Source organism: Chlorocebus sabaeus, chromosome 12 (genome assembly GCF_047675955.1).
Source record: "Chlorocebus sabaeus isolate Y175 chromosome 12, mChlSab1.0.hap1, whole genome shotgun sequence".
Lineage (NCBI taxonomy): Eukaryota > Metazoa > Chordata > Mammalia > Primates > Cercopithecidae > Chlorocebus > Chlorocebus sabaeus.
This window is the reverse complement of record NC_132915.1, coordinates 34,571,220-34,593,811: the sequence shown is the minus strand read 5'-3', so window position 1 is coordinate 34,593,811 and position 22,592 is coordinate 34,571,220. Positions and strand designations below refer to the sequence as shown.

The following is a 22,592-nucleotide window of genomic DNA, read 5'->3' as shown; positions in this document are numbered from 1 at the left end:
TGGAGGCGGGGCATCTGGACCCAGAACTTGTATTCACTGCTTTTTAATGTATGACTCCTCTTTCAGTGGTACAAAGATTTCCTGTGGTAAACCATCTAGTATGAACACTCAAATAATCACTTCAATCCTTAGAATATCTAATTCAAGTGCTACTAAAGTATGCCTAAAACTCTCATAGGAAACTGATGACTGTAAGTTTATTTCTTAATAAAAATGTATTTTTCTTATTTATATATATATACACTCACACACATTATCTATCTGTCATCTATCTATCTCAGGATAGAGCAAATAACAGAAAAACCTTAAAAAGTTACTTATAAGAGCCTGTGAGAAAAAGTATCCAACCCCTTTAGCCGCTCTATGTTGCCAGCAGGCTACTGCCACCCTCCCAGGCAGCTGTGTCTAAGCATGTAGACCTTCCTCTTTATGTTCCACACCTCATGGTCCCAAGAGGGCTACTTCACGTCCCTTTCTATGTCTGCTTCAGGAAGGAAAGAAATGAGAAATAAGGCTTAGGGCTAGAATCAGGAAGTAAAGGCTTTCCCAGAAACCTCCGCACTTGTACTTAGGTTGTATAAGACAGAACTGTGTCACATAGACACTGCTACTTGTAAGAGACACTGGAAAACCTTGTCTAGCACTTACAGCCTCAATGATTCCTGCTGTCCTACATTCAAAGACATTACTCTGTACATATTAACCTTCACTATTCAGATGAGCTACAACTGGAACTGGATCTAGGATACAGGGAAATGAAAGAAAGGGGAGTTTGGAATCCAGTACACATGGGTTGGAACCCAAACTCCAGCACTTGACAGCTGTATGCATGGACATATTTATTGTTTCTCCTTAAAAAGATTTCCTTTTTATTTAAAGGACCTGAAGTGCCTTTTAGTCTGTCTGTAAAGACTGTGAATCCTGCATTTTCCTGTGATCCTTAGACGTAGGGTAAGCCCACATCTGGCTTATGTGCTGGCCAAAATTACCCGGAACAAGTGCGTGACAACTCTTAATCTGTTTCTTCTTTCTGTAAAATGGGAAATCAGCCATTGTACTGGACAGTTTTAAGGACTCTATAAAACTATGTAGGCAACATAAAAAATCTAAATATCCCTGGACACTTTGGGAGGCCAAGGTGGGTGAATCACCTGAGGTCAGGAGTTTGAGACCCGCCTGTCCAACATGGTGAAACCCAGGCTCTACTAAAAATACAAAAATTAGCCAGGGTGGTGGTGCACGCCTGTAATCCCAGCTACTTGGGAGGCTGAGGTAGGAGAATCGCTTGAACCTGGGAGGTGGAGGTTGCAGTGAGCCAAGATCATACCATTGCACTCCAGCCTGGGTGACAAGAGCCAAACTTTGTAAAACAAACAAACAAACAAACAAACAAAAACTCACACACACACACACACACACAAAGATATCCCTGGAAATTTACATTTTTAACGAGCAATTACTTTGGAGTACAGCCTTGCACATGGATTATTTTTACAAGGACTGTCAACCCACAAAAATGTTTTCAAACCTCAGTTTTGAGAGGCCTCTCTCAAACTGCGTGTTTTAGTGAAAACTCATTTAAAAGCATTGATTGCATCGGACCATCTCATAGGCTTGGTCAGGTATTTTTTGAAGAATTACACATTGCTTGGCATTTGACCAATACTAAGTGGGCCTACTGACATCACCAGCAATCTAGAAACTAGAAGTATTTTATTCCATAGTTATGTTTGTAACTAAGAGATTGTTATTATTTTATTTCAAAGCTACCCTAACTTCCTGCATGTCTCCAGTTTATTTGGTGGAGCTGAACTAATCTGAGTATATTATGAACACAAGAATGTAAGTTATTTTAAAAAATGAACCTATTTGTACTAAAAATTTATAGCTAGAAGGGTTGTCTACTAACCATATTATCTAAAACTGTGTGGATCTTTAAAACGTTAAATTAGATAGTGGTAAAAAAAATCACCTCTTACCAGGTGCAGCAAACACAAACTGCAGTAAAGAAATGAACATATCTTTGTGCTGAAATTTGTTACCAAAATATTCTTCGTGAGATTGTGGGATTTCCACTGCTTTTTTTCTTCTCTCTCTCTCTCTCTCTCTCTCTCTCTGTTTCTCTCTCTCTGTGTGTGTGTGTGTGTGTGTGTGTGTGGTATGTTCTCCAGTCTCTAGAGATGTAGAGTAGGATTTTAAATTAAAATATTCAGATAACTAGTTACAATCAAACTTATCCCCGAGAGTGGAAGGAAAGTCCAAGGGAGAAATTGTGTTGTAAATTAAAGACATTACTGCACAAGCCTAAAATGATGTTACTGGGAATTTTACTGTTTTTACCTGGATTCAGATTAAAAGTCATCAGTTTTCCCTCTCATCAACAATTTATTTATTCATCCATTATATTTGTATGGATTGATATACTGAACACTATACTAATTAACCAAATTTATAAGATAATCTATAATCTTATTTAGGTTAGAAGGGCTTTTTGGCAAATGTTCACTCTGGAAAACTGGGTTGTAAGAATATGGGCGATCTCAATTTTATTTGTGTGTGTGTAAAAAGAAAGGCTTCATATCTAAAATAACTTTATCTAAGTATACAAAATTGTTTGAGGGTAATGAAAGAGAAAAACACAACTGTAAAAGGGCCAAGGACACAGGGATGGGCAAATGAAGGAAAGGCGGAGAGGGAGACCAAGAGCTGAGGGAGAAAATTCTGTGGAGAGGTGTGGGAAAGGGGTGGAGCTGGCACCCTTGCCTTAAGAGCTGAGTGACAGCCCAAGGGATACAAAAGACTGGTTGAGCCAGGTAGGGAAAGCTGCCTAAAGCCCCGGACAGGCACACAGGCCCAGGTCTGTAGGCCACAGCAGCTGCAGTGCTGAAAGGTTGCAACACCCAGACCTCCAGGAGAGATCAGGCCCAGGATGCCTCGCCTGTTCTTGTTTCATCTGCTAGGAGTCTGTTTACTACTGAACCAATTTTCCAGAGCAGTCGCGGCCAAATGGATGGACGACGTTATTAAAGCATGCGGCCGCGAATTAGTTCGCGCGCAGATTGCCATTTGCGGCAAGAGCACCTTGGGCAAAAGGTCTCTGAACCAGGAAGATGCTCCTCTGAAACCTAGACCAGCGGCAGGTGAGAGCTCCCGCCCCCCCTGGCCTTTCTGCGCTTCCCATTGGTTATTCTCGGGTGGCCGTCCAATTGGAACGGCGGCCTGCAGTTCCGACTCGAGATCTCATTGGCTGCCAGTGCTCAGCTCCTATTCCACCGTGGGTGGTTCCTAAAGTTTGGGTTTTTCCTTTGCCAGGTGATTGTATTCAAACAGTCTCACTGGGAAGCTCACCAGACGGAAGGAAAGCACCGAGAATGGGAAGAGTTCCTTGGTGCCCTTCCCACAAGGCAGCCAGAGCGATGGGGTGGAAAGGAAGGGGAAGCCTCAGAGGGGGACGCTGCCCGGAGACCCGCAGCAGGCCGGGCGCACTCCTGTACCCCACAGGAAAGCCAGGCGGCCAGACCGCAGGCATGCGGGTGGGGGCACGTGGACAGGGCATCTCGGATATAGAGGAAAGGGGGCAAACACTGAGGCGGTGCGCTGGTTATCAAGCCTGTTTGCGCGCCTGTAGGACGGGGCAACACTCTGAGGTCTCTGTGAGGGTCCCGTAATGGGAAGACAGGAAGGGCCTCGTAGTCCAAAAGTTGGGCTGTGGCCTATGCCACTGGAAACGTTCTTTAAAACAAACAAACAAAACCATTCCAAATGAAAGAGTCTGGCCTCCCACTTCTTTGATCTGGGTATTGAAGTTCATGTGTGAGATGGGATGGAAGAGAAAGAAAAGGCTTGAATGCTTATTAGAGAAACTCAAGAAGACCAGAGACAAGGGAAGCAGGCCCTTCAGAACAGCATAGCTGAAGACCCTATTGATACTTTCAAGCATTTGGAAGCTGCAGTGGGTTTGCTTTAAAAGCAAGATCTTAGAGTTGAGTGCAACTCGATCTTTTTGTATTTATAAAGTAGCAGTGGAAACTCACGGAGGTATACACTAGCCTAAGAAGTGTAATGGATCATATTAAATTCAGAGAAGGTAACCACAGTTTGCAAATATTAAGTGTTTTATATTAATATGACATATATGATTTATGATAAACAACAACTAAATTTTATAGGCTATATGCATATACTGTATATAAATGACTCTAATAGAAATACATTTAGTTCTCTTTTATGAGATTTAAAGTATGCTTCTAAAGTTATTTACTTTTCTACATTGTTTGTTAGAGTTTGATTTATTTAATGGCAGTTTTTACATGATTTTTGTGTAACATTAGTACAAAAGTACCACAAAGTCTAGGAATTTACTGATTCAAAGTAGGGAAAACCAGAATTGCTTTATTATTCCACCTTTTCTGACTATAAAATTTTAGTAATACTCATATTAAAGACAAAAATGTACATTAATGCAGGGATAAAAATGGAAGCACTTGTAGATATTAAAGACTTTGAAAAGTATATATGAATTTTATGAGAAAATGAAATTATATTAAACAAGTAGAAAGAAATGTTAACATTTGGATAGGTATCTGTATATCTTTTGCATTTTCACTCACCATTATACTTTGAGCAGTTTCTCACATTGTTATTATCCCAAAACACAATTTAAAATTCCTGTGTAGAATTTTTTGTCATAAATCTGCCACATATGCTTAAAGATTGTTTGGTGGATATTTAGTTTATTTCTAAATTGTTGCTGAAAATAGTTCATTGAGCACATTTGTGTATAGATATGGCTACATTTTTATTTCCTTTGAAGAGACATGACATTACAAAGTATTTTTAAAAGAATTTTCTTTATTGCTGTGCAATATAATTTAACTGAAAGTAAACTAAGAAAACATTGCCTGCACGGGGAGATTAAGACAAATGTTTACCATTACTAGGTAGGAATCATTTTGGAAGTACATGTCAGTAATTTGTGATTGATATGAGTTTTCACACTTCTACTGTTAGGTAGTTGCTATTTGCTTTCACACTATTACATTGTTAGCCATCCATTTCATCCTACAATATGTGCCAAAATAATATTCACTGCATCCCTTTTAAAAATAAGATACACTTTAAACCAGAAGAGGCCTATTTTAGTGAGATTTACATCCAAAATACAGTAAATAGGGGTATTTGTATGAATTCAGACAGAATATTTTCTCTGAGCCTAGGTTCCATAGCTAAAGGTGTTATGGATGAAATATTTCAAAACAGGTTTAAAAATATAATTTTAATTAAAGAGTACAAAATACACAGCCTATGAATAAACTTAATACAAACTAACTGTTTTAGCTGACTCATTTAACTGGCTTTAATATAGAAAATTACCATCAGCTTTTATCAGCATTTAATAAGGCCCCAACTACAGAAAGTTTAGGTTGGATCAAAGAGAGGTTTCTATGAGGAAATTGAATTAAATTTAGGATGTCTTACTCAGGGGAAATGCCAAAACCTCTCATTTAACAAAAATGATATAAATTCTCATCTGTCATTTCCAGTTTAGAACATGAATGAGGGAGAGTGTTAGGAGGGAAGATGAAATACTACAGTTTTTTTTTTTTTTCTTAATTGCTCTGTCAAACTCCAACTGTTGAAGTTTGTTGTTGGCTAAAAGGGGAACAACTGAGTCCCTTGCCACAAAACTCAGGAAATGATCAGCCCCAGAACTACCACTGTCTAGGTGAAGGGCCATGGTTTCCTTTTTAGCAGGCATCAGTGGTTAACCAGAGGTGTCTGCCTCCCGTACTTAGATTTACTCCACTCTTCTGTTTCTTTTCATTACTTCAAGAGTAATGCCTTGTTAGTGGACAGTTTTGCTGTCCAGGAAGAGAGCAGCAAGACCTGATCTGGGTTTACACTATAATGTAAACATCATCAATGTTTCTAATTTCTTTGTGAAATAAAACTATTAAGTTGTATAATTAGGACAGTTAAGGTTAGGAGAGGGTTTAGCTCACTGTAAGCTTTTTGAGAGCAAGAAACATTTAAAAACATTTATATCTTTTAGCTGGCAGTTCCAGAGACATGGAAACAGGTAATGAATGTTCAACTGAGCTGAATGGGTACAAAGATGGAGGATGTCAGCTGGGTGTCCAGCAGGTTCCCAGCCCAAGTCCCAGGCTTCACATTTGGCCAGCCTGAGTTGCTGTGTAAGAACAGGCTCCCTTCCTAGGGGACACACAGATCTTGCATAGTGCATAATCTGCAGCTTTGGAACAAACATCAGACAGAAAACATTAGTCAGTACACATACTCCACAGCAGATACGAATCTCTTCTTAAATCAGTGATTTCTGGTTAGTGTTCTTTAACCCACTTCTCTCTTTCATATAAAATACTATTGATTTGGGGTAAATACTCTGGGGAAGACAAATTGTTAAATAGATAGTTAAGGAACATCAGAGGCTTCTTTCTCCTGCTGATTAGATCACAGGTGTTGGAAATTCTGCCTCTTTAACTTTATCCTCCAGGAGTAATTTCCCACCATGAAATTCAATAGCTTAAAATAATACCTTTTTCAAGTGTTATTATTACAACTCATAATATCATAAATCATAGCTTAGCAATGGAAGAAAATGACTTAAGTAAGAAGAATCCAAGAAAATGACCACGATGTGTGGTCAAACTGTTTTCAATGACTTACGTGACTTCAGAAAGATGGCAGATTAATGTCAGGGAGAGTCAAAAGTACTATGATAAAAGCACTGAGGGTATCATGAAGAGAGATGAGAGAGGACCAATGGGGTAAAGCAGAGCCTTGGTAAAATTACGGAACTTTAAGGTGTCCAACTGTAAGTAAGCTAAGTGTTTAGATATTAGGATGCTTGCTTATTTTGTTTCAATGTTGTAATTTATATTGAGGCAATGCTTTCTTTTTTGTCTACGCCAACATTCATAGTTTTTCTGAGTGCTCTTTGACATGAATATACCCTCACATACTCCTTTTTTTTTAAATTTTAACAGAAATTGTGCCATCCGTCATCAACCAAGATACAGAAACCATAAATATGATGTCAGAATTTGTTGCTAATTTGCCACAGGAGCTGAAGTTAACCCTGTCTGAGAGGCAGCCAGCATTACCAGAGCTACAACAACATGTACCTGTATTAAAAGATTCCAATCTTAGCTTTGAAGAATTTAAGAAAATTATTCGCAAGAGACAAAGTGAAGCCACAGACAGCAGTCCTTCAGAATTAAAATCCTTAGGCTTGGATACTCATTCTCGAAAAAAGAGACAACTCTACATGACATTGTCTAATAAATGTTGCCATATTGGTTGTACCAAAAAATCTCTTGCTAAATTTTGCTGAGATGAAGCTAATTGTGCACATCTCGTCTAATATTCACACATAGTCTTGATGACATTTTCACTCAGATCCCACCAATTCTTAGAATATAAGAAACCTTTGTTGATGTTTAGACTTTTTTATTTGATGTGTAAGAAAATGTTCTTTGTATTATTGTAGTTTCTGTAAATGACACTTTTTATGCTGAAAACCCTTTTTGTCTTTTTATTAACATTATGATTATGTTGTGTTATTCTTTTTCATGCTGTTAATGTAAAATTACAATAAAACCTCTGCCTCTTTAACCATACGTAGTAACAATACAGTACCTAACACCAGTTACATGAAATGGACCAAAATGTTTTTCATGATATTAACTCTTAGATTGGATATACATAAAGCCATAAAACTTGAACTTTCCTAATAGATTTCAAAAGGTTTTTGTGTCATATTGAAATACTCATTGCAAACAATCAGATTAGACACTAAACCAATTTAATTTAGTTGAGGCCATATAAACTCAAGTACTTTTATTTCCTTTTTAACTTCTTTTTTTTTCTTCTAGTATGCTATGAAGGGAACTCAAGTACTTTTTAAGCTAGGGTTCTGTTCTCAGTTCTAGTGTCTAAGAAACTTAAAAGTAAATTATTTTTTAAGGAGAAAAAGGAATAGGCATAATGTAGAACAGAACAAACAAGTTCATATCATATATTACAGAAGAAATAGTATAATGAGGGAACATAATTTATGTTCACTTCTTTAGAATTTACAAACTATTTCTGTAAGCAAAATTACTGAAATAGTATGAACACTTGTTAGAAAAGTAAATTGACATAGTTATCAACTTAGTATTTTACTGGTTCTGTGTATTTTGTTTTCTTTTTAAAAAATTATACTTTAAGTTCTTGGTTACACGTACAGAATGTGCATGTTTGTTACATAGGTATACATGTTCCACACATGATCCTGAGGAGTGTTTTCCATTCTTCCCTTCACTTTCAGGTACACCAATCAAATTTAGATTTGGTTTTTTCACACAGTCCCATATTTCTTGGAGACTTTGTTCATTCCTTTTTATTCTTTTTTTCTCTAATCTTGTCTTCTCTCTTTATTTCATTGAGTTAATCTTCAATTACTGATATCCTTTCTTCTGCTTGATCAGTTCAGCTATTGATACTAGTGTATTCTTCACAAAGTTCTCCTGTCGTGTTTTTCAGCTCCATCAGGTCATTTATGTTCTTCTCTACATTGATTATTCCAGTTAGCAATTCAACTAACCTTTTTTCAAGGTTCTTAGCTTCCCTGTATTGGATTAGAACATGCTCCTTTAGCTTGGAGGAGTTTGTTATTACCCAACTTCTGAAGCCTACTTCTATCAGTTTGTCAGACTCATTCTCCATCCAGTTTTGTTCCTTGCTGGCAAGGAGTTGTGATCCTTTGGATGAGGAGACGCATTGTGGTTTTTGGAATTTTCAGCCTTTTTGCACTGTTTTTTCTCCATCTTTGTGGATTTATCTACCTTTGGTCTTTGATGCTAGTGACCTTCAGATGGGGTCTTTGAGTAGGCCTGCTAATCCTTTCTGTTTGTTTCTTTTCCTTCTAACAGTCAGGCCCCTCTGCTGCCAGTCTGCTGGAGTTTGCTGGAGGTCCACTCCCGATCCTGTTTGCCTGGGTATGACCAACAGAGCCTGCAGAGCAGCAAAGATTACTGCCTGTTCTTTCCTCTGGAAGTTTTGACTCAGAGGGGCACCTCCCAGATGCCAGCCGGAGGTCTCCTGTATGAGGTGTCTGTTGGCCCCTGCTGGGAGGTGTGTCCCAGTCAGTATACACAGGGGTCAGGGACCCACTTGAGGAGGCAGTCTGACCCTTAGCAGAGCTTGAATACTGTGCTGGGAGGTCCGCGGCTCTCTTCAGAGACGTCAGGCAGGGATGTTTAAGTCTGCTATAAGCCCCTGACTGGGACTGCTGCCTTTTTTACAGAGATGCCCTGTCCGGAGAGGAGGAATTTGGCAGTCTGGCCATAGCAGCCTTGCCAAGCTGCAGTGGGCTCTGCCCAGTTTGAACTTCCTAGTGGCTTTGTTTACACTGTGACCATAAAACCGCCTACTCAAGCCTCAACAATGGTGGACGCCCCTCCCCCCCACCAAACTCGAATGTCCCAGGTGGATCTCAGATTGCTGCTGTGTTGGTAGCGAGAATTTCAAGCCAGTGGATCTTAGTTTCCTGGGCTCTGTGTAGGTGGGACCCGCCGAGCCAGATCACTTGGCTCCCTGGCTTCAGCACCCCTTTCCAGGGGAGTGAACAGTTCTGTCTCGCGGGCATTCCAGGTACCACTGGGGTATGGGGTGGCGGGGGAAGAGTTCCTGTGGCTAGTTCAGTGCCTGCCCAATTGGCCACCCAGTTTTGTGCTTGAAACCCAGGGCCCTGGTGAGGTAGGCACTGGAGGGGATCTCCTGGTTTGCAGGTTGCGAAGACCATGGGACAAGCACAGTATCTGTGCCAGAGTTCCTAAGGCTCAGACCCTCGTGGCTTTTCTTAGGTAGGGGAGAAAATTCCCCCACCCCTTGTGCTTCCCGGGTGAGGTGATGCCTCGCCCTCCTTTGGCGTGTCTTCCGTGGGCTGCACCCACTGTCCAACCAGTCCCAGTGAGATGAACCAGGTATCTTAGTTGGAAATGCAGAAATCACCCGTCTTCTGCGACAATCTTACTGGGAGCTGCAGACCGTTCCTATGTGGCTATCTTGAATCCTCCTCCCTGGTTCTGTCTATTTATGTACACATGCATTTGAGCCAGCATTTATAGAAGAAATGCAGTTGAATGACAAGTTAAATCTCCTCCATCAAATGTCTGTAAACAATTTTAAGAAATGAAGATAGTAATTCCTGTTTCTCAAATTCCCATACATGACTAATAATAACCAAGTTATTATTGCAAAGCTTCATAAATGACTGCAAAACTTCACAGATCATAATCTACCTTGGATGAAGCAAGGAGGAGTGCTGTCTGATATGGAGATTCCAACCTGGAAGAATGAGGACAATGCCCAGCAAACTTACAGCTCTTACAGGACAGAGTTACCTCCAGACACAGAAGGCTGTTACCCAGACCCTGTCTGAGCCCATGTTTCACATCTGCTCCTTCACAGATTCCATGGAGGCAGAGTCACTGAATTAGAGGCCATATTTACTGCCTCTGATGGTATGTCCACTTTTTGAGTGGTTCAAAGATAATTTGTGGTTAACTGTCTACTACAAATATGCAAATAATTACTTCAATCTTTAAAATGTATATTTCAAGTCCTACTAAAGTCCACCTAAAACTGTCATGAAAAACTTGTAAGTTTAATTTATGTCTCAAGTAAAACATTTATTCTATTGACACATATGTATCAGTTAAGACTGTATTCTCTGTAAATAACAGAGTACCCTACAAAAGTAACTTCTAAGAGGCCCACAGAGTAAGTAAGCATCTACCCCTGTTTAGCCTCTGAATGGTACCAGCAGGCTCCTCCCAACTTTCCAGTCACCTGTGCCTAGCATAGACGCTTTCCTCCTTATGCTCCCGACCTCGTGGTGGGTCCCAAGATGGCGGCTTCCTCTCCCTTTCTCAGTCTGCTTTTCAGGCAGGAAAGAAAGGGGGCAACAAGAGGGCTTAATGCCTGGAAGAGAAAAGCAAAGGCTTTTCCAGAAACCTTCTAACTTGTGCTCATGGTATATTGGTAAGAGCTGTGTCATATGGACACTGCTACCTGCAAGAGACATCGAGAAATCGTATCTAGCATTTATAGCCTCAAGAGTTTAGGTAAGTCTAGGGAGAAGTTTCTAGAAAAAGAGATTGGTGTAGTTAACCTATAGATACACTCATGCTCTCTGTTCTTGTATCTGTAATGACTGTCTGAAAGGCATTCGTATTTGTCTATTACCCTTCACCATTAGATTAACTTCAACTATAGGTAGATCCATGGGATATTGTGGAAAAAAGAAAGAACTTTTTGGAATCCAGTGGATATGGGTAGAATTGCAGCCTCAGCACTTATCAGCTATATGTGTAGACATATTTTTTTTTCTCTTTAAAAAGGTGTTTGTTTCTTTTGACAGAAAACACCTATATTTGTTTTTAAATTAATAAAGTCATTTTTAAAAGTAAGTTTAGGTTTACAGAAAAATTTATTAGAAAGTATAGTCAGTTCCCATATGGCCCCTCACCTCGCCACAAAAACAGTTTTAACTATAAATAACACCTTGCATTAGTGTGGTACTTGTGCAGCAATTGAACCAATATTGATATATTATTATTATTAATTAAAGCCTATAGTTTACATTAGAGTTCACTCTTTGGATTATACTGTTTAGAGTACATTCTATGGATTTTCAAAAATTAATTGACTTTTTAAAAGTAGTTTTCGGCCGGGCGCGGTGGCTCAAGCCTGTAATCCCAGCACTTTGGGAGGCCGAGACGGGCGGATCACGAGGTCAGGAGATCGAGACTATCCTGGCTAACACGGTGAAACCCCGTCTCTACTAAAAAGTACAAAAAACTAGCCGGGCGAGGTGGCGGGCGCCTGTAGTCCCAGCTACTCCGGAGGCTGAGGCAGGAGAATGGCGTAAACCCGGGAGGAGGAGCTTGCGGTGAGCAGAGATCCGGCCACTGCACTCCAGCCTGGGTGACAGAGCCAGACTCCGTCTCAAAAAAAAAAAAAAAAAAAAAAAAAGTAGTTTTAAGTTCACAGGAAATTTAAGTAGAAAATACAGAATGTTGCTCCATACTCCCCCAACCACATCCCCTTACAGCAGTCTGCATTATCTGTATGTTTGTTACATGTGGTACCTTTTTTACAGCTGATGAAGGAACCTTGACATTATTATTAATCAAAGTCCATAATTTACATTACGGTTTGCTCTTTTCATTTTACATTCTATGGGTTTTGACAAATGTATAATAACATGTATCCTCCTTATGGAATTATTCAAAATAGATCTTACTGCCCTAAAAATTCCTTATGCACCCCCTATTCATGCCTGTCTCTCCCCAAATCCCTGTCAATCACTGATCTTTTTCCTGTCTCCATGGTTTTGCCTTTCCAGAACCTCATATAGGTGTAATTATACGTGATATAGCCTTTTCAGATTGGCTTCTTTCACTTAGTAATACGCCTTTAAGTTTCCTCAATGTATTTTCGTGGCTTGTTCTCTTTCCTTTTAGCACCGAATAATATTCCTTGTCTAAATGCACCGTAGTCTATTTATTCATTCACCTACTCAAAGTCATTTTGGTTGCTTCCAGGTCTGGGAAATTAAGAATAAAGCTGCAGGTTTCATGTGCAGGTTTTTATGCTGAAATAAATTTTCAATTCACTTGGGTAGATACCAAGAAATGTGATTGCTAAACCACATATTAAGAGTATGTTTAGTTGAAAAAATCCTGCTAAACTGTCTTCTAAAATAGCTGTATCATTTTGCATGCCTACCAACAATGAATAAGATTTCCTGTTGCTTCATGTCCTCATCAGCATTTGGTGTTGTCAGCATTTTGAATTTTAGCCATTCTAATAGTTCTGTAATGATATCTCATTGTTGTTTTAACTTACAATTTGCATATGACGTAAGATGTTGAAATTTTTTTCACTTTCTTATTAGCCATCAGCATATCTTCTTTGGTAAAGTATTTCTTCAATTTTTTGCCCATTTTAAAATTGGGATTTTTCACATCAAAAAGCTAAAAAGATTTCAACTTAACAATTGAGCATCACAACTAAGAACTAGAGAACCAAGAGCAAACAAACCCCAAAGCTAGCAGAACACAAGAAATAACCAAGATCGGAGCTTCACTGAAGGGGATAGAGACACAAAAAACCCTTCAAAACAACAAATCCAGAAGCTTGCTTCTTGAAAAAATTAATAAAGTAGACCACTAGCAAGCCTAATAAAGAAGAAAAGGAAGAGGATTCAAATAAACACAATCAGAAATGATAAGGGGGATATCAAAACTGACACCACAGAAATACAAACAACCATCAGAGATTACTACAAACACCTCTGTGGACATAAACTAGAAAGTCTAGAAGAAATGGATAAATTTCTTGACACCATACACCTTCCCAAGACTGAACCAGGAATAAATTGAATCCATAAATAGACAAACAGTTCTGAAATTGAGGCAGTAATAAATAGCCTACCAACCAAAAAAAGCCCAGGACCAGATGGATTCACAGTTGAAGTGCACCAGAGATACAAAAAAAGCTGGTACCATTTCTACTGAAACTATTATAAAAAATTGAAAAGGAGGGACTCCTCCCCAACTCATTCTATGAGTACCAAAACCTAGCAGAGATACAGCAAAAAACCAAACTTCAGGGCACTATCCTTGATAAGCATCAGTGCAAAAATACTCAGTAAAATACTGGTAAACTGAATCCAGCAGTACATCAAAAAGCTTATCTACCATGATCAAATAAGAGGAGAGGAAGTCAGACTATCTTTGTTTGTAGATGATATGATCCTATATCTAGAAAACCTCAGTGTCTCAGCCCAAAAGCTTTTTAAATTGATAAGCAACTTCAGCAAAGTTTCATAATACAAAATCAATGTGCAAACATTGCTAGCATTCCTGTACATTGACAGGCAGGCTTAGAGCCAAATCATGAATGAAATCTCATGAATGAGTGAAGTCTCATTCATTCAATGAATGGATACAGAAATAATAAAATACGTAGGAATACAGCTAAGAAACAAAGTGAAAGACCTTTTCAAGGAGAACAATAAACCACTGCTCAAAGAAATCAGAGATGACATAAACATGGAAAAATATTCCATGCTTATCGATAGGAAGAATTAATATTGTGAAAATGGTCATACTGCCCAAAGCAATTTACAGATTCAATGCAATTCTCATTAACCTACCACTGACATTCTTCACAGAATTAGAAAAAGCTATTTTAAAGTTCATATGGAACCAAAAAAGAGCCCAAATAGCCAAGAAAACCCTAACAAACAAACAAACGAAAAACAAAGCTGCAGGTATCATGCTACCTGACTTCAAACTGCACTCCAGGTTTACAGTAACCAAAACAGCATGGTACTGCTACAAAAACAGACACGTAGGCCAATGGAACAGAATAGAGAACCCAGAAGTAAGACCACACACCTACAACCATCTGATCTTTGACAAAACTGACGAATACAAGCAATGGGGAAAGGATTCCCTGTTCAATAAATGGTGCTATGAGAACTGGCTAGCCATATGCAGAAAATTGAAACTGCAACCTTTTTTTACACCATGTACAAAAATCAACTCAAGATGGATGAAAGACTTAAATGCAAAATCCAAAACTATAAAAATCCTAGAAGAAAATCTAGGCAATAGCATTTAGGACACAGGCATGGGCAAAAATTTAATGATTGCCAAAAGCAATAGCAACAAAAGGGATCTAATTAAACTGAAGAACTTCTGTACACCAAAAGAAACTGTCATCAGCATGAACAGAAAACCCATAGAATGGGAGAAAATGTTTGCAATCTATCCATCTGACAAAGGTCTAATATTCAGCATCTAAGAGGAATTTAAACAAATTTAACAGAAACAAATGAACAATCCCAGTAAAAAGTGGGCAAAGAACATGGACACACACTTCTCAAAAGAAGACATACCTGCGGCCAACAAACATGAAAAAAAATCACTAATCATTAGAGAAATGCAAATCAAAACCACAATGAGATACCATCTCACACCAGCCAGAACAGCTATTATTAAAAAGTCAAAAAACAACAGATGCTGGTGAGGTTGCAGAGGAAAAGGAACATTTTTACACTGTTGTGGGAGTGTAAATTAGTTCAACCATTGTGGAAGACAGTGTGGCAGTTCTTCAAAGACCTAGAGACAGAAATACCATTTGACCCAGCAATCCATTACTGGGTGAATACCCAAAGGAATATAAATCAGTCTAGTATAAAGATACACGTGCATGTACGTTCATTGCAACCCTATTCACGATAGCAAAGAGATGGAGTCAACTTAAATGCCCATTAATTATAGACTAAAGAAAATGTGGTACATATACACCATAGAATACTATACAGTCATAAAAACGAATGAGAGTATGTCCTTTGCAGGGACACGGATGGAGTCGGAAGCAATTATCCTCAGCAAACTAACGAAGGAACAGAAAACCAAATACCACATGTTCTCACTTATAAACGGGAGCTAAATGATGAGAACACATGGACACATGGGGGTTGCAGGGAACAAGACACACTGGGGCCTGTCAGAAAATGGGGGATGGGAGGAGGGAGTGCATCAGAAAGAATAGCTAATGGTTGCTGGACTTAATACCTAGGTGATGGGATGATCTGTGTAGCAAACCACCATGGCACATGTTTACCTATCTAACAAATCTGCACATTCTGCCCATGTGCCCCTGAGCTTAAAATAAAAGTTGGAAAAAAAATTTGGATTTTTTTTCCTATTGTTACGTTTTTAAGAGTTCTCTGTAGATTTTGGGTAATGGTCCTTTATCAGATATATTTTGCAAATATTTTGCCCCAGTCTATGGCTTGTCATTTTATTCTCTTGAAGCATATCTTTTGAAGAGTAGAAAGTTATAGTTTTAATGTAGTCCAATTTATCAATTTTTGTATTCACAGACTGTGCTTAGTATTGTATCTAAAGAGTAGTTGACAAATCCAATGTCACTTAAGAGTTTTTTCCTATGTCATCTTCTAAGAGTTTTATAATTTTGCATTTTTTTATTATGATGAAATACCCATACCAAAAATGTGCCATTTTAATTATATTTTAGTGTAAGTTTAGTGGCATTAACTATGTTCACATTGTTGTACACCATCACCACTATCTATCTCCAGAAATTTTCATCATCTCAAACTGAAACTCTGTATCCATTAAACATGACATCCCCATTCTGTCACCTCAAGGCCCTGGTACCCACTATTCTACTTGCTGTGTTTATGAAATTGACTACTCTAGCTACTTCATGTAAATAGAATCACAGAATATTTGTCTTTTCATGTCTGACTTATTTCACTTACCATTTTTCAGATTCAGCCATGTTCCAGTATGTATCAGAAGATCATTTTCATGGAGGAACAATGTTTCATTACATATATAAATACATATATAGATATATATACACACGCATACACACACACACACACACACACACACTACATTTTGTTTATTCATTTGTCCATTGATGGACACTTAGTTTATTTTTATCTTTTTAGCTTTTGTGAATAATGCTGCTGTGAACATTAGTATATAACTATCTGTGCAACTCCCTATTTTTAATTATTTGGAGTACATACCTAGGAATGGAATTGCTGGATCATGTAGTCATTCTACTTTTAACTTTTTGAGGAGCTACCCTACTGTCTTCTCCACCCTACTGTCTTCCATAGAAGCTATACCACTTTACATTTCCACCAATAGTGCATAAATGTTTCAATTTCTCTACATCTCTGACATTTATTTTCCTTTTTGCATTAGAGCCATCCTAAAGGATGTGATGTAGTATATCATTGGGCTTTTTTCTTTTTCTTTTATTATATTATTTTCAATTGACAAATCATAATTACATACATTCATGGGGTACAATGTGATGTTTTGATATATGTACACAATGTGGAATTATTAAATCAAGCTAATTAACACATTCATCACCTTGCTTACCTATCATTTTTTATGAGACACTTGAACTCTCTTAGCTATTTTGAAATATACATTATTATAGACTATAGATACCCTGTTGTGCAACAGATCTCAAAATCTATTCCTCTTGTCATCTGAACCTTTGTGCCCTTTGATCAATAACTCCCTATAAGAGAGGAGATGTCATCAAAATGGCTGGCTAGAGGTGCCCAGCATTCACCCTCTTCACAAAGAAGGGCAAATTAACAAGTACATAACCATACATCAGATAGAAGGTCTAGGGAAGAACAATTGAATTCAGCAAGAAAGTGATGAAAACTCTTGGGATGGCAGCATGGGAGGTAGGCAAAGCATCTGGTTAGGATCCACTCAGAGCCAAGAAGGACTCTTTATTGCAGGGAAAAGATAAATGGAAGATCCTGGGAAGTTCATATTCCTACCACAGACACCTGTAATTCTAATGGCAGGAGGGCCCTATAATCCTCACAGGCCTTGAGTTCAGGGTAGAGAGCTGCCTGGAATCCACGTGATTACATTACTCCAGGGAGGAAATCACACTGATGCTCCCCAACTTTCCAGGACTCTGGCTGCTGCAGCATGGTGCCATTTTGAGAACGAAACCACTGTCAGAGCACATTCTGCCAGGGTCCCGATGGCCCCATACATCTGTACATCCCCAGTGCTTTGCCATTATCCCATCACATCCATGCAGAAGGCTACAGTGCCATGACTCCAGCTGGGCCCAGCAGTGCAGCCATGAACCCGTGCGCCTGAGCCCACACATCATCACCCGGCATCTCAGGTAACAAGTTATCCAGCACAAGAGCCAGGCTAACCCCAATGCAGAAGGAGCTGATGCACTTACTACCCAGAGCCTGAGAGCTGACCCTGTCTAGCAGGAGAGCCACCGTGCACTTATTTGGACCCCACTGGGAGTCCAAGGATCAGACCACTTGGGGCCTGCACCAACTGGTGACACCCCACCCCACAGCAGTGGAGCCTCTTCACACTTTCCCAGGCCTTTATTTTTTTCTCTTGTCTGATTGCCCTAGCTGGGACTTCCAGTACTATGTTAAATAACAGTGGTGAAAGTGGGCATCCTTGTCATGTTCCAGATCTTACAGGAAAGGCCTTCAGTTTTTCCACAGCCAATATTATATTAGCTGCGGATCTGTTGTGCACGGTTTTTTTCTTCTTCTTTTGGTTTCTTTCAAAATTTTCTGTCTTTGATTTTCTACAGTTTGAATATGTTATATCTAGCTGTAGATTAGTATTTATCCTCTTTGACATTCTCTGCACTTCCTGGATTTGTGGTTTGGTGTCCGATGTTTATTTGGGCAAATTATTAGTCATTATTTCTTAAATATTCCTCAGTTCTTTTCTCATTTTCTTCTCTTTGTGGCATTCCTATAATTCATATGTTATACCTTTTGTGCTCGTTCTACAGTTCTTGTATATTGTATTCCGTTCTTTAAAGTTTCTTTTTTCTTTTTGCGTTATCATTTGAGAGGTTTCTATGACATATCCTTAGGTCCCGGGTACTTTCCTTGACTGCATTCAATCTTTTATAAGCCCATCAAAAGCATTTTAGAATTTCTGTTAGTGTTTTAAATAACTGTCACTTAAAAAATCTTTCTTAGAGCATCTATCACTTTACTTACATTACCCTTCTGTGCATGCATGTAGTCAACTCCATTAGAGCCCTTAGTACAGTAATCATAGTTATTTTAAATTCCCAGTCTGCTATTTCCAAAATTTCTGCCATATCTGGGTCTAGTCTGATGCTTTTTGTATTTTCAAATTGTATTTTTTGCCTTTTAGTATGCTTTGTAATATTTGTTAAAAGCCAAACATGATGGGCAAAGGAACTGATGTAAATAGGTCTTTGGTATATTTAACTTATATTGTAGCTGTAGGTCTCAGAGGCTAAAATTCTCTGATGTCTTTGCTTTTGTCTCCTCTGTTATCTTTGAACATTCCCAAAGACTTCTTAAATAAGGTCTGAGGCTTACAGTTCTTTTGCTTGTAAACCACTGTTGTTATTTAGGGAGCAATTAATGTGATTGCAAGGTATGTGTGTGAGGAGAGGAGATATGGGTTCTTTAGTCCTAGGATTAGATCTCTTATTTTTAGTGAGCCCATTCTGCTTTCCACTTCTATGAGATCCACTCTTCAAGATGCCACTTACCAGTGAGATCATGCAATATTTGTTTTTCTGTGCCTGACTTATTTCGCTTAATATAGAGTCATCCAGGTTTACCCATATTGTCACAATGACAGGAATTTCTCCTTTTTTATGGCTGATAGTATTCCATTGTGCATACAGAGTGCATTTTCTTTAGTTGATAGACACTTAAGTTGATCTCGTGTATTGGTTATTATGAATAGCGCTAGAGGAAACATGGGAATGCAGATACGTCTTTGATAGTCTGAATTTCTTTTGGATATATGCCCAGTAGTGGGGTTGCTAGATTATATAGTGTTATATTTTAAAAATTTTGAGGAACCTCTATACTGTTTTCCATAATGGCTGTACTAATTTACTTTCCCACCAACAGTGTGTAATGAAGGATGAAAGGAAACATCTTTTTCTTCTTCCTCACCTTAGCAGGAAAGTTTCTAGTATCCAACCATTTAGTATGGTATGAGGTATGGGTTTTCTGTAGATATTCTTTATCAAGTAAGGATGTTCTCCTCTATTTCTAGTTTGCTGAAAGCTTTTATTATGCATGAGTGTTGGATTTATCAAATGTTTCCTCTGTATTTGTTGATATAATCATGTGATGTTTTCTCCTTAGCCTGTTATTATGATGTATTGCATTAGTTGATTTTCTTTTTTTTCCACTTTATTTATTTATTTATTTATTTATTTATTTATTCTTTTAGTATCCTTTAAGTTCTGGGTTACATGTGCAGAACATGTAGATTTGTTACATAGGTATACATGTGCCATGGTGGTTTGCTGCACCCATCAACCCGTCATCTAGGTTTCAAGCCCCGCATGCATTAGATATTTCTCCTAATGCTATCCTTCCCCTTGCCCCAACCCCCAACAGGCTCCAGTATGTGATGTTCCTCTCCCTGTGTCCATGTATTCTCATTGTTCAACTCCCATTTATGAGTGAGAACATGTGGTGTTTGGTTTTCTTTCCCTGTGTTAGTTTGCTGAGGATGATGGTTTCCAGCTTCATCCATGTCCCTGCAAAGGACATGAACTCATCCTTTTTTATGGCTGCATAGTATCCCATGGCATATATGTGCCACATTTTCTTTAACCAGTCTATCATTGATGGAAATTTGAATTAGTTCCAAGTCCTTGCTATTGTAAATAGTCCTGCAATAAGCATATGTGTGCATGTGTCTATATAGTAGAATGATTTATAATCCTTTGGGTGTATGTCCAGTAATGGGATTGCTGGGTCAAATGGTATTTCTGGTTCTAGAACATTGAGGAATCTCCACACTGCATCCACAATGGTTGAACTAATTTACAATCCCACCAACAGTGTAAAAGCATTCCTATTTCTCTGCATCCTCTCCAGCATCTGTTGTTTCCTGACTTTTTAATGATTGCCACTCTAACTGGCGTGAGATGGTGTCTCATTGTGGTTTTGACGTGCATTTCTCTAATGACCCAGTGATGATGAGATTTTTTTCATATGTTTATTGGCCACATAAATGTCTTCTTTTAAGAATTGTCTGTACATATCCTTTGCCCACTTTTTGATGTTTTTTTTTCTTCTAAATTTGTTTTAGTTCTTTGTAGATTCTGGATATTAGCCATTTGTCAGATGGATAGATTACAAGATTTTTCTCCCATTCTGTATGTTGCCTGTTCACTCTGATGATAGTTTCATTTGCTGTGCAGAAGCTCTTTAGTTTAATGAGATCCCATTTGTCAATTTTGGCTTTTGTTGCCATTGCTTTTGGTGTTTCAGTCATGAAGTCTTTGCCCATGCCTATGTCCTGAATGGTATTGCCTAGGTTTTCTTCTAGGGTTGTTATGGTTTTATGTCTTACATTTAAGCCTTTAATCCATCTTGAGTTAGTTTTCGTATAAGGTGTAAGGAAGGGCTCCAGTTTCAGTCTTCTGCATATGGCTAGCCAGTTTTCCCAACACCATTTATTAAATAGGGAATTCTTTCCCCATTGCTTGTTTTTGTCAGGTTTGTTGAAGATCAGATGGTTCTAGATGTGTGGTTTATTTCTGAGGCCTCTGATCTGTTCCGTTGGTCTATATCTCTGTTTTGGTACCAGTACCATGCTGTTTTGGTTACTGTAGCCTTGTAGTATAGTTTGAAGTCAGGTAGCGTGATGCCTCCAACTTTGTTCTTTTTGTTTAGGATTGCCTTGGCTATATAGGCTTTTTTTTGGTTCCATATGAAATTCAAAGTAGCTTTTTCTAATTCTGTGAAGAAAGTCAATGGTAACTTGATGGGACATAGCACTGAATGTACAAATTTCTTTGGGCAATATGGACATTTTCGTGATATTGATTCTTCATATCCGTGAGCATGGAATGTTTTTTCATTTGTTTGTGTCCTCTCTTATTTCATTGAGCAGTGGTTTGTAGTTCTCCTTGAAGAGGTCCTTCACATCCCTTGTATGTTGTATTCCTAGGTATTTTATTGTCTTTGTAGCAGTTGTGAATGGGAGTTCACTCATAATTTGGCTGTTTGTCTATAATTGGTATATAGGAATTCTTGTGATTTTTGCACATTGATTTTGTGTCCTGAGAGTTTGCTGAAGTTGCTTATCAGCTTAAGGAGTTTTTGGGCTGAGGCAATGGGGTATTCTAAATATACAAACACGTCATCTGCAAACAGAGACAATTAGATTTCCTCTCTTTCTATTTGAATATCATTTATTTCTTTCTCTTGCCTGATTGCTCTGGTCAGAACTTCCAATACTACTTTGAATAAGAGTGGTAAGAGAGGGCATTCTTGTCTTGTGCCAGTTTTCAAGGGGAATGCTTCCAGCTTTTGCCTGTTCAGTATGATATTGGCTGTGGGTTTGTCATAAATAGCTCTTATTATTATATGTTCCGTCTGTACCTAGTTTATTGAGTGTTTTTAGCATAAAGGGGTGTTGAATTTTGTCAAAGGCCTTTTCTACATCTATTGAGATAATCATATGGTTTTTGTCATTGGTTTTGTTTATGTGATGGATTATGTTTATTGATTTGTGTATGTTGAACCAGCCTTACATCCCATGGATGAAGACAGCTTGATCATGGTGGATAAGCTTTTTGATTTGCTCCCAGTATTTTATTGAGTATTTTCACATTGATGTTCATCAGGGAAATTGGCCTGAAATTGTCTTTTTTTGTTGTGTCTCTGCCAGGATTTGGTATCAGGATGATGCTGGTCTCATAAAATGAGTTATGGAGGAATGTCTCTTTTTATATTGTTTGAAATAGTTTCAGAAGAAATGGTACCAGCTCCTCTTTGTACCTCTGGTAGAATTTGGCTGTGAATCCATCTGGTCCTGGCCTTTTTTTATGTTCAGTAGGCTATTATTCCCTCAATTTCAGAACTTGTTATTGGTCTAGTCAGGGATTCGACTTCTTCCTAGTTTAGTCTTGAGGCATGAGTTGATTTT

General features: G+C 38.5%; 1 protein-coding gene across 1 annotated transcript; it reads left to right on the top strand.

Annotated features, from left to right (window-relative positions):
• The first annotated feature begins 2,643 nt into the window (after positions 1 to 2,643).
• RLN2 (relaxin 2) lies at positions 2,644 to 7,672 on the top strand. The gene is made up of 2 exons (XM_007969338.3): positions 2,644 to 3,140; positions 7,008 to 7,672. The coding sequence occupies exons 1-2, from the start codon at positions 2,930 to 2,932 to the stop codon at positions 7,352 to 7,354; spliced, it is 558 nt and encodes a 185-aa protein (XP_007967529.1). The 5' UTR covers positions 2,644 to 2,929; the 3' UTR covers positions 7,355 to 7,672.
• The last annotated feature ends 14,920 nt before the right edge of the window (positions 7,673 to 22,592 follow it).

What these genes read in the sequence shown, in the direction of transcription:
- RLN2 (XM_007969338.3), top strand. Translation starts at nt 2,930, where the DNA reads ATGCCTCGCCTGTTCTTGTTTCATCTGCTAGGAGTCTGTTTACTACTG. An exon ending in GAAACCTAGACCAGCGGCAG is followed by an intron (nt 3,141 to 7,007) that starts GTGAGAGCTCCC and finishes AAATTTTAACAG; the next exon opens with AAATTGTGCCATCCGTCATC.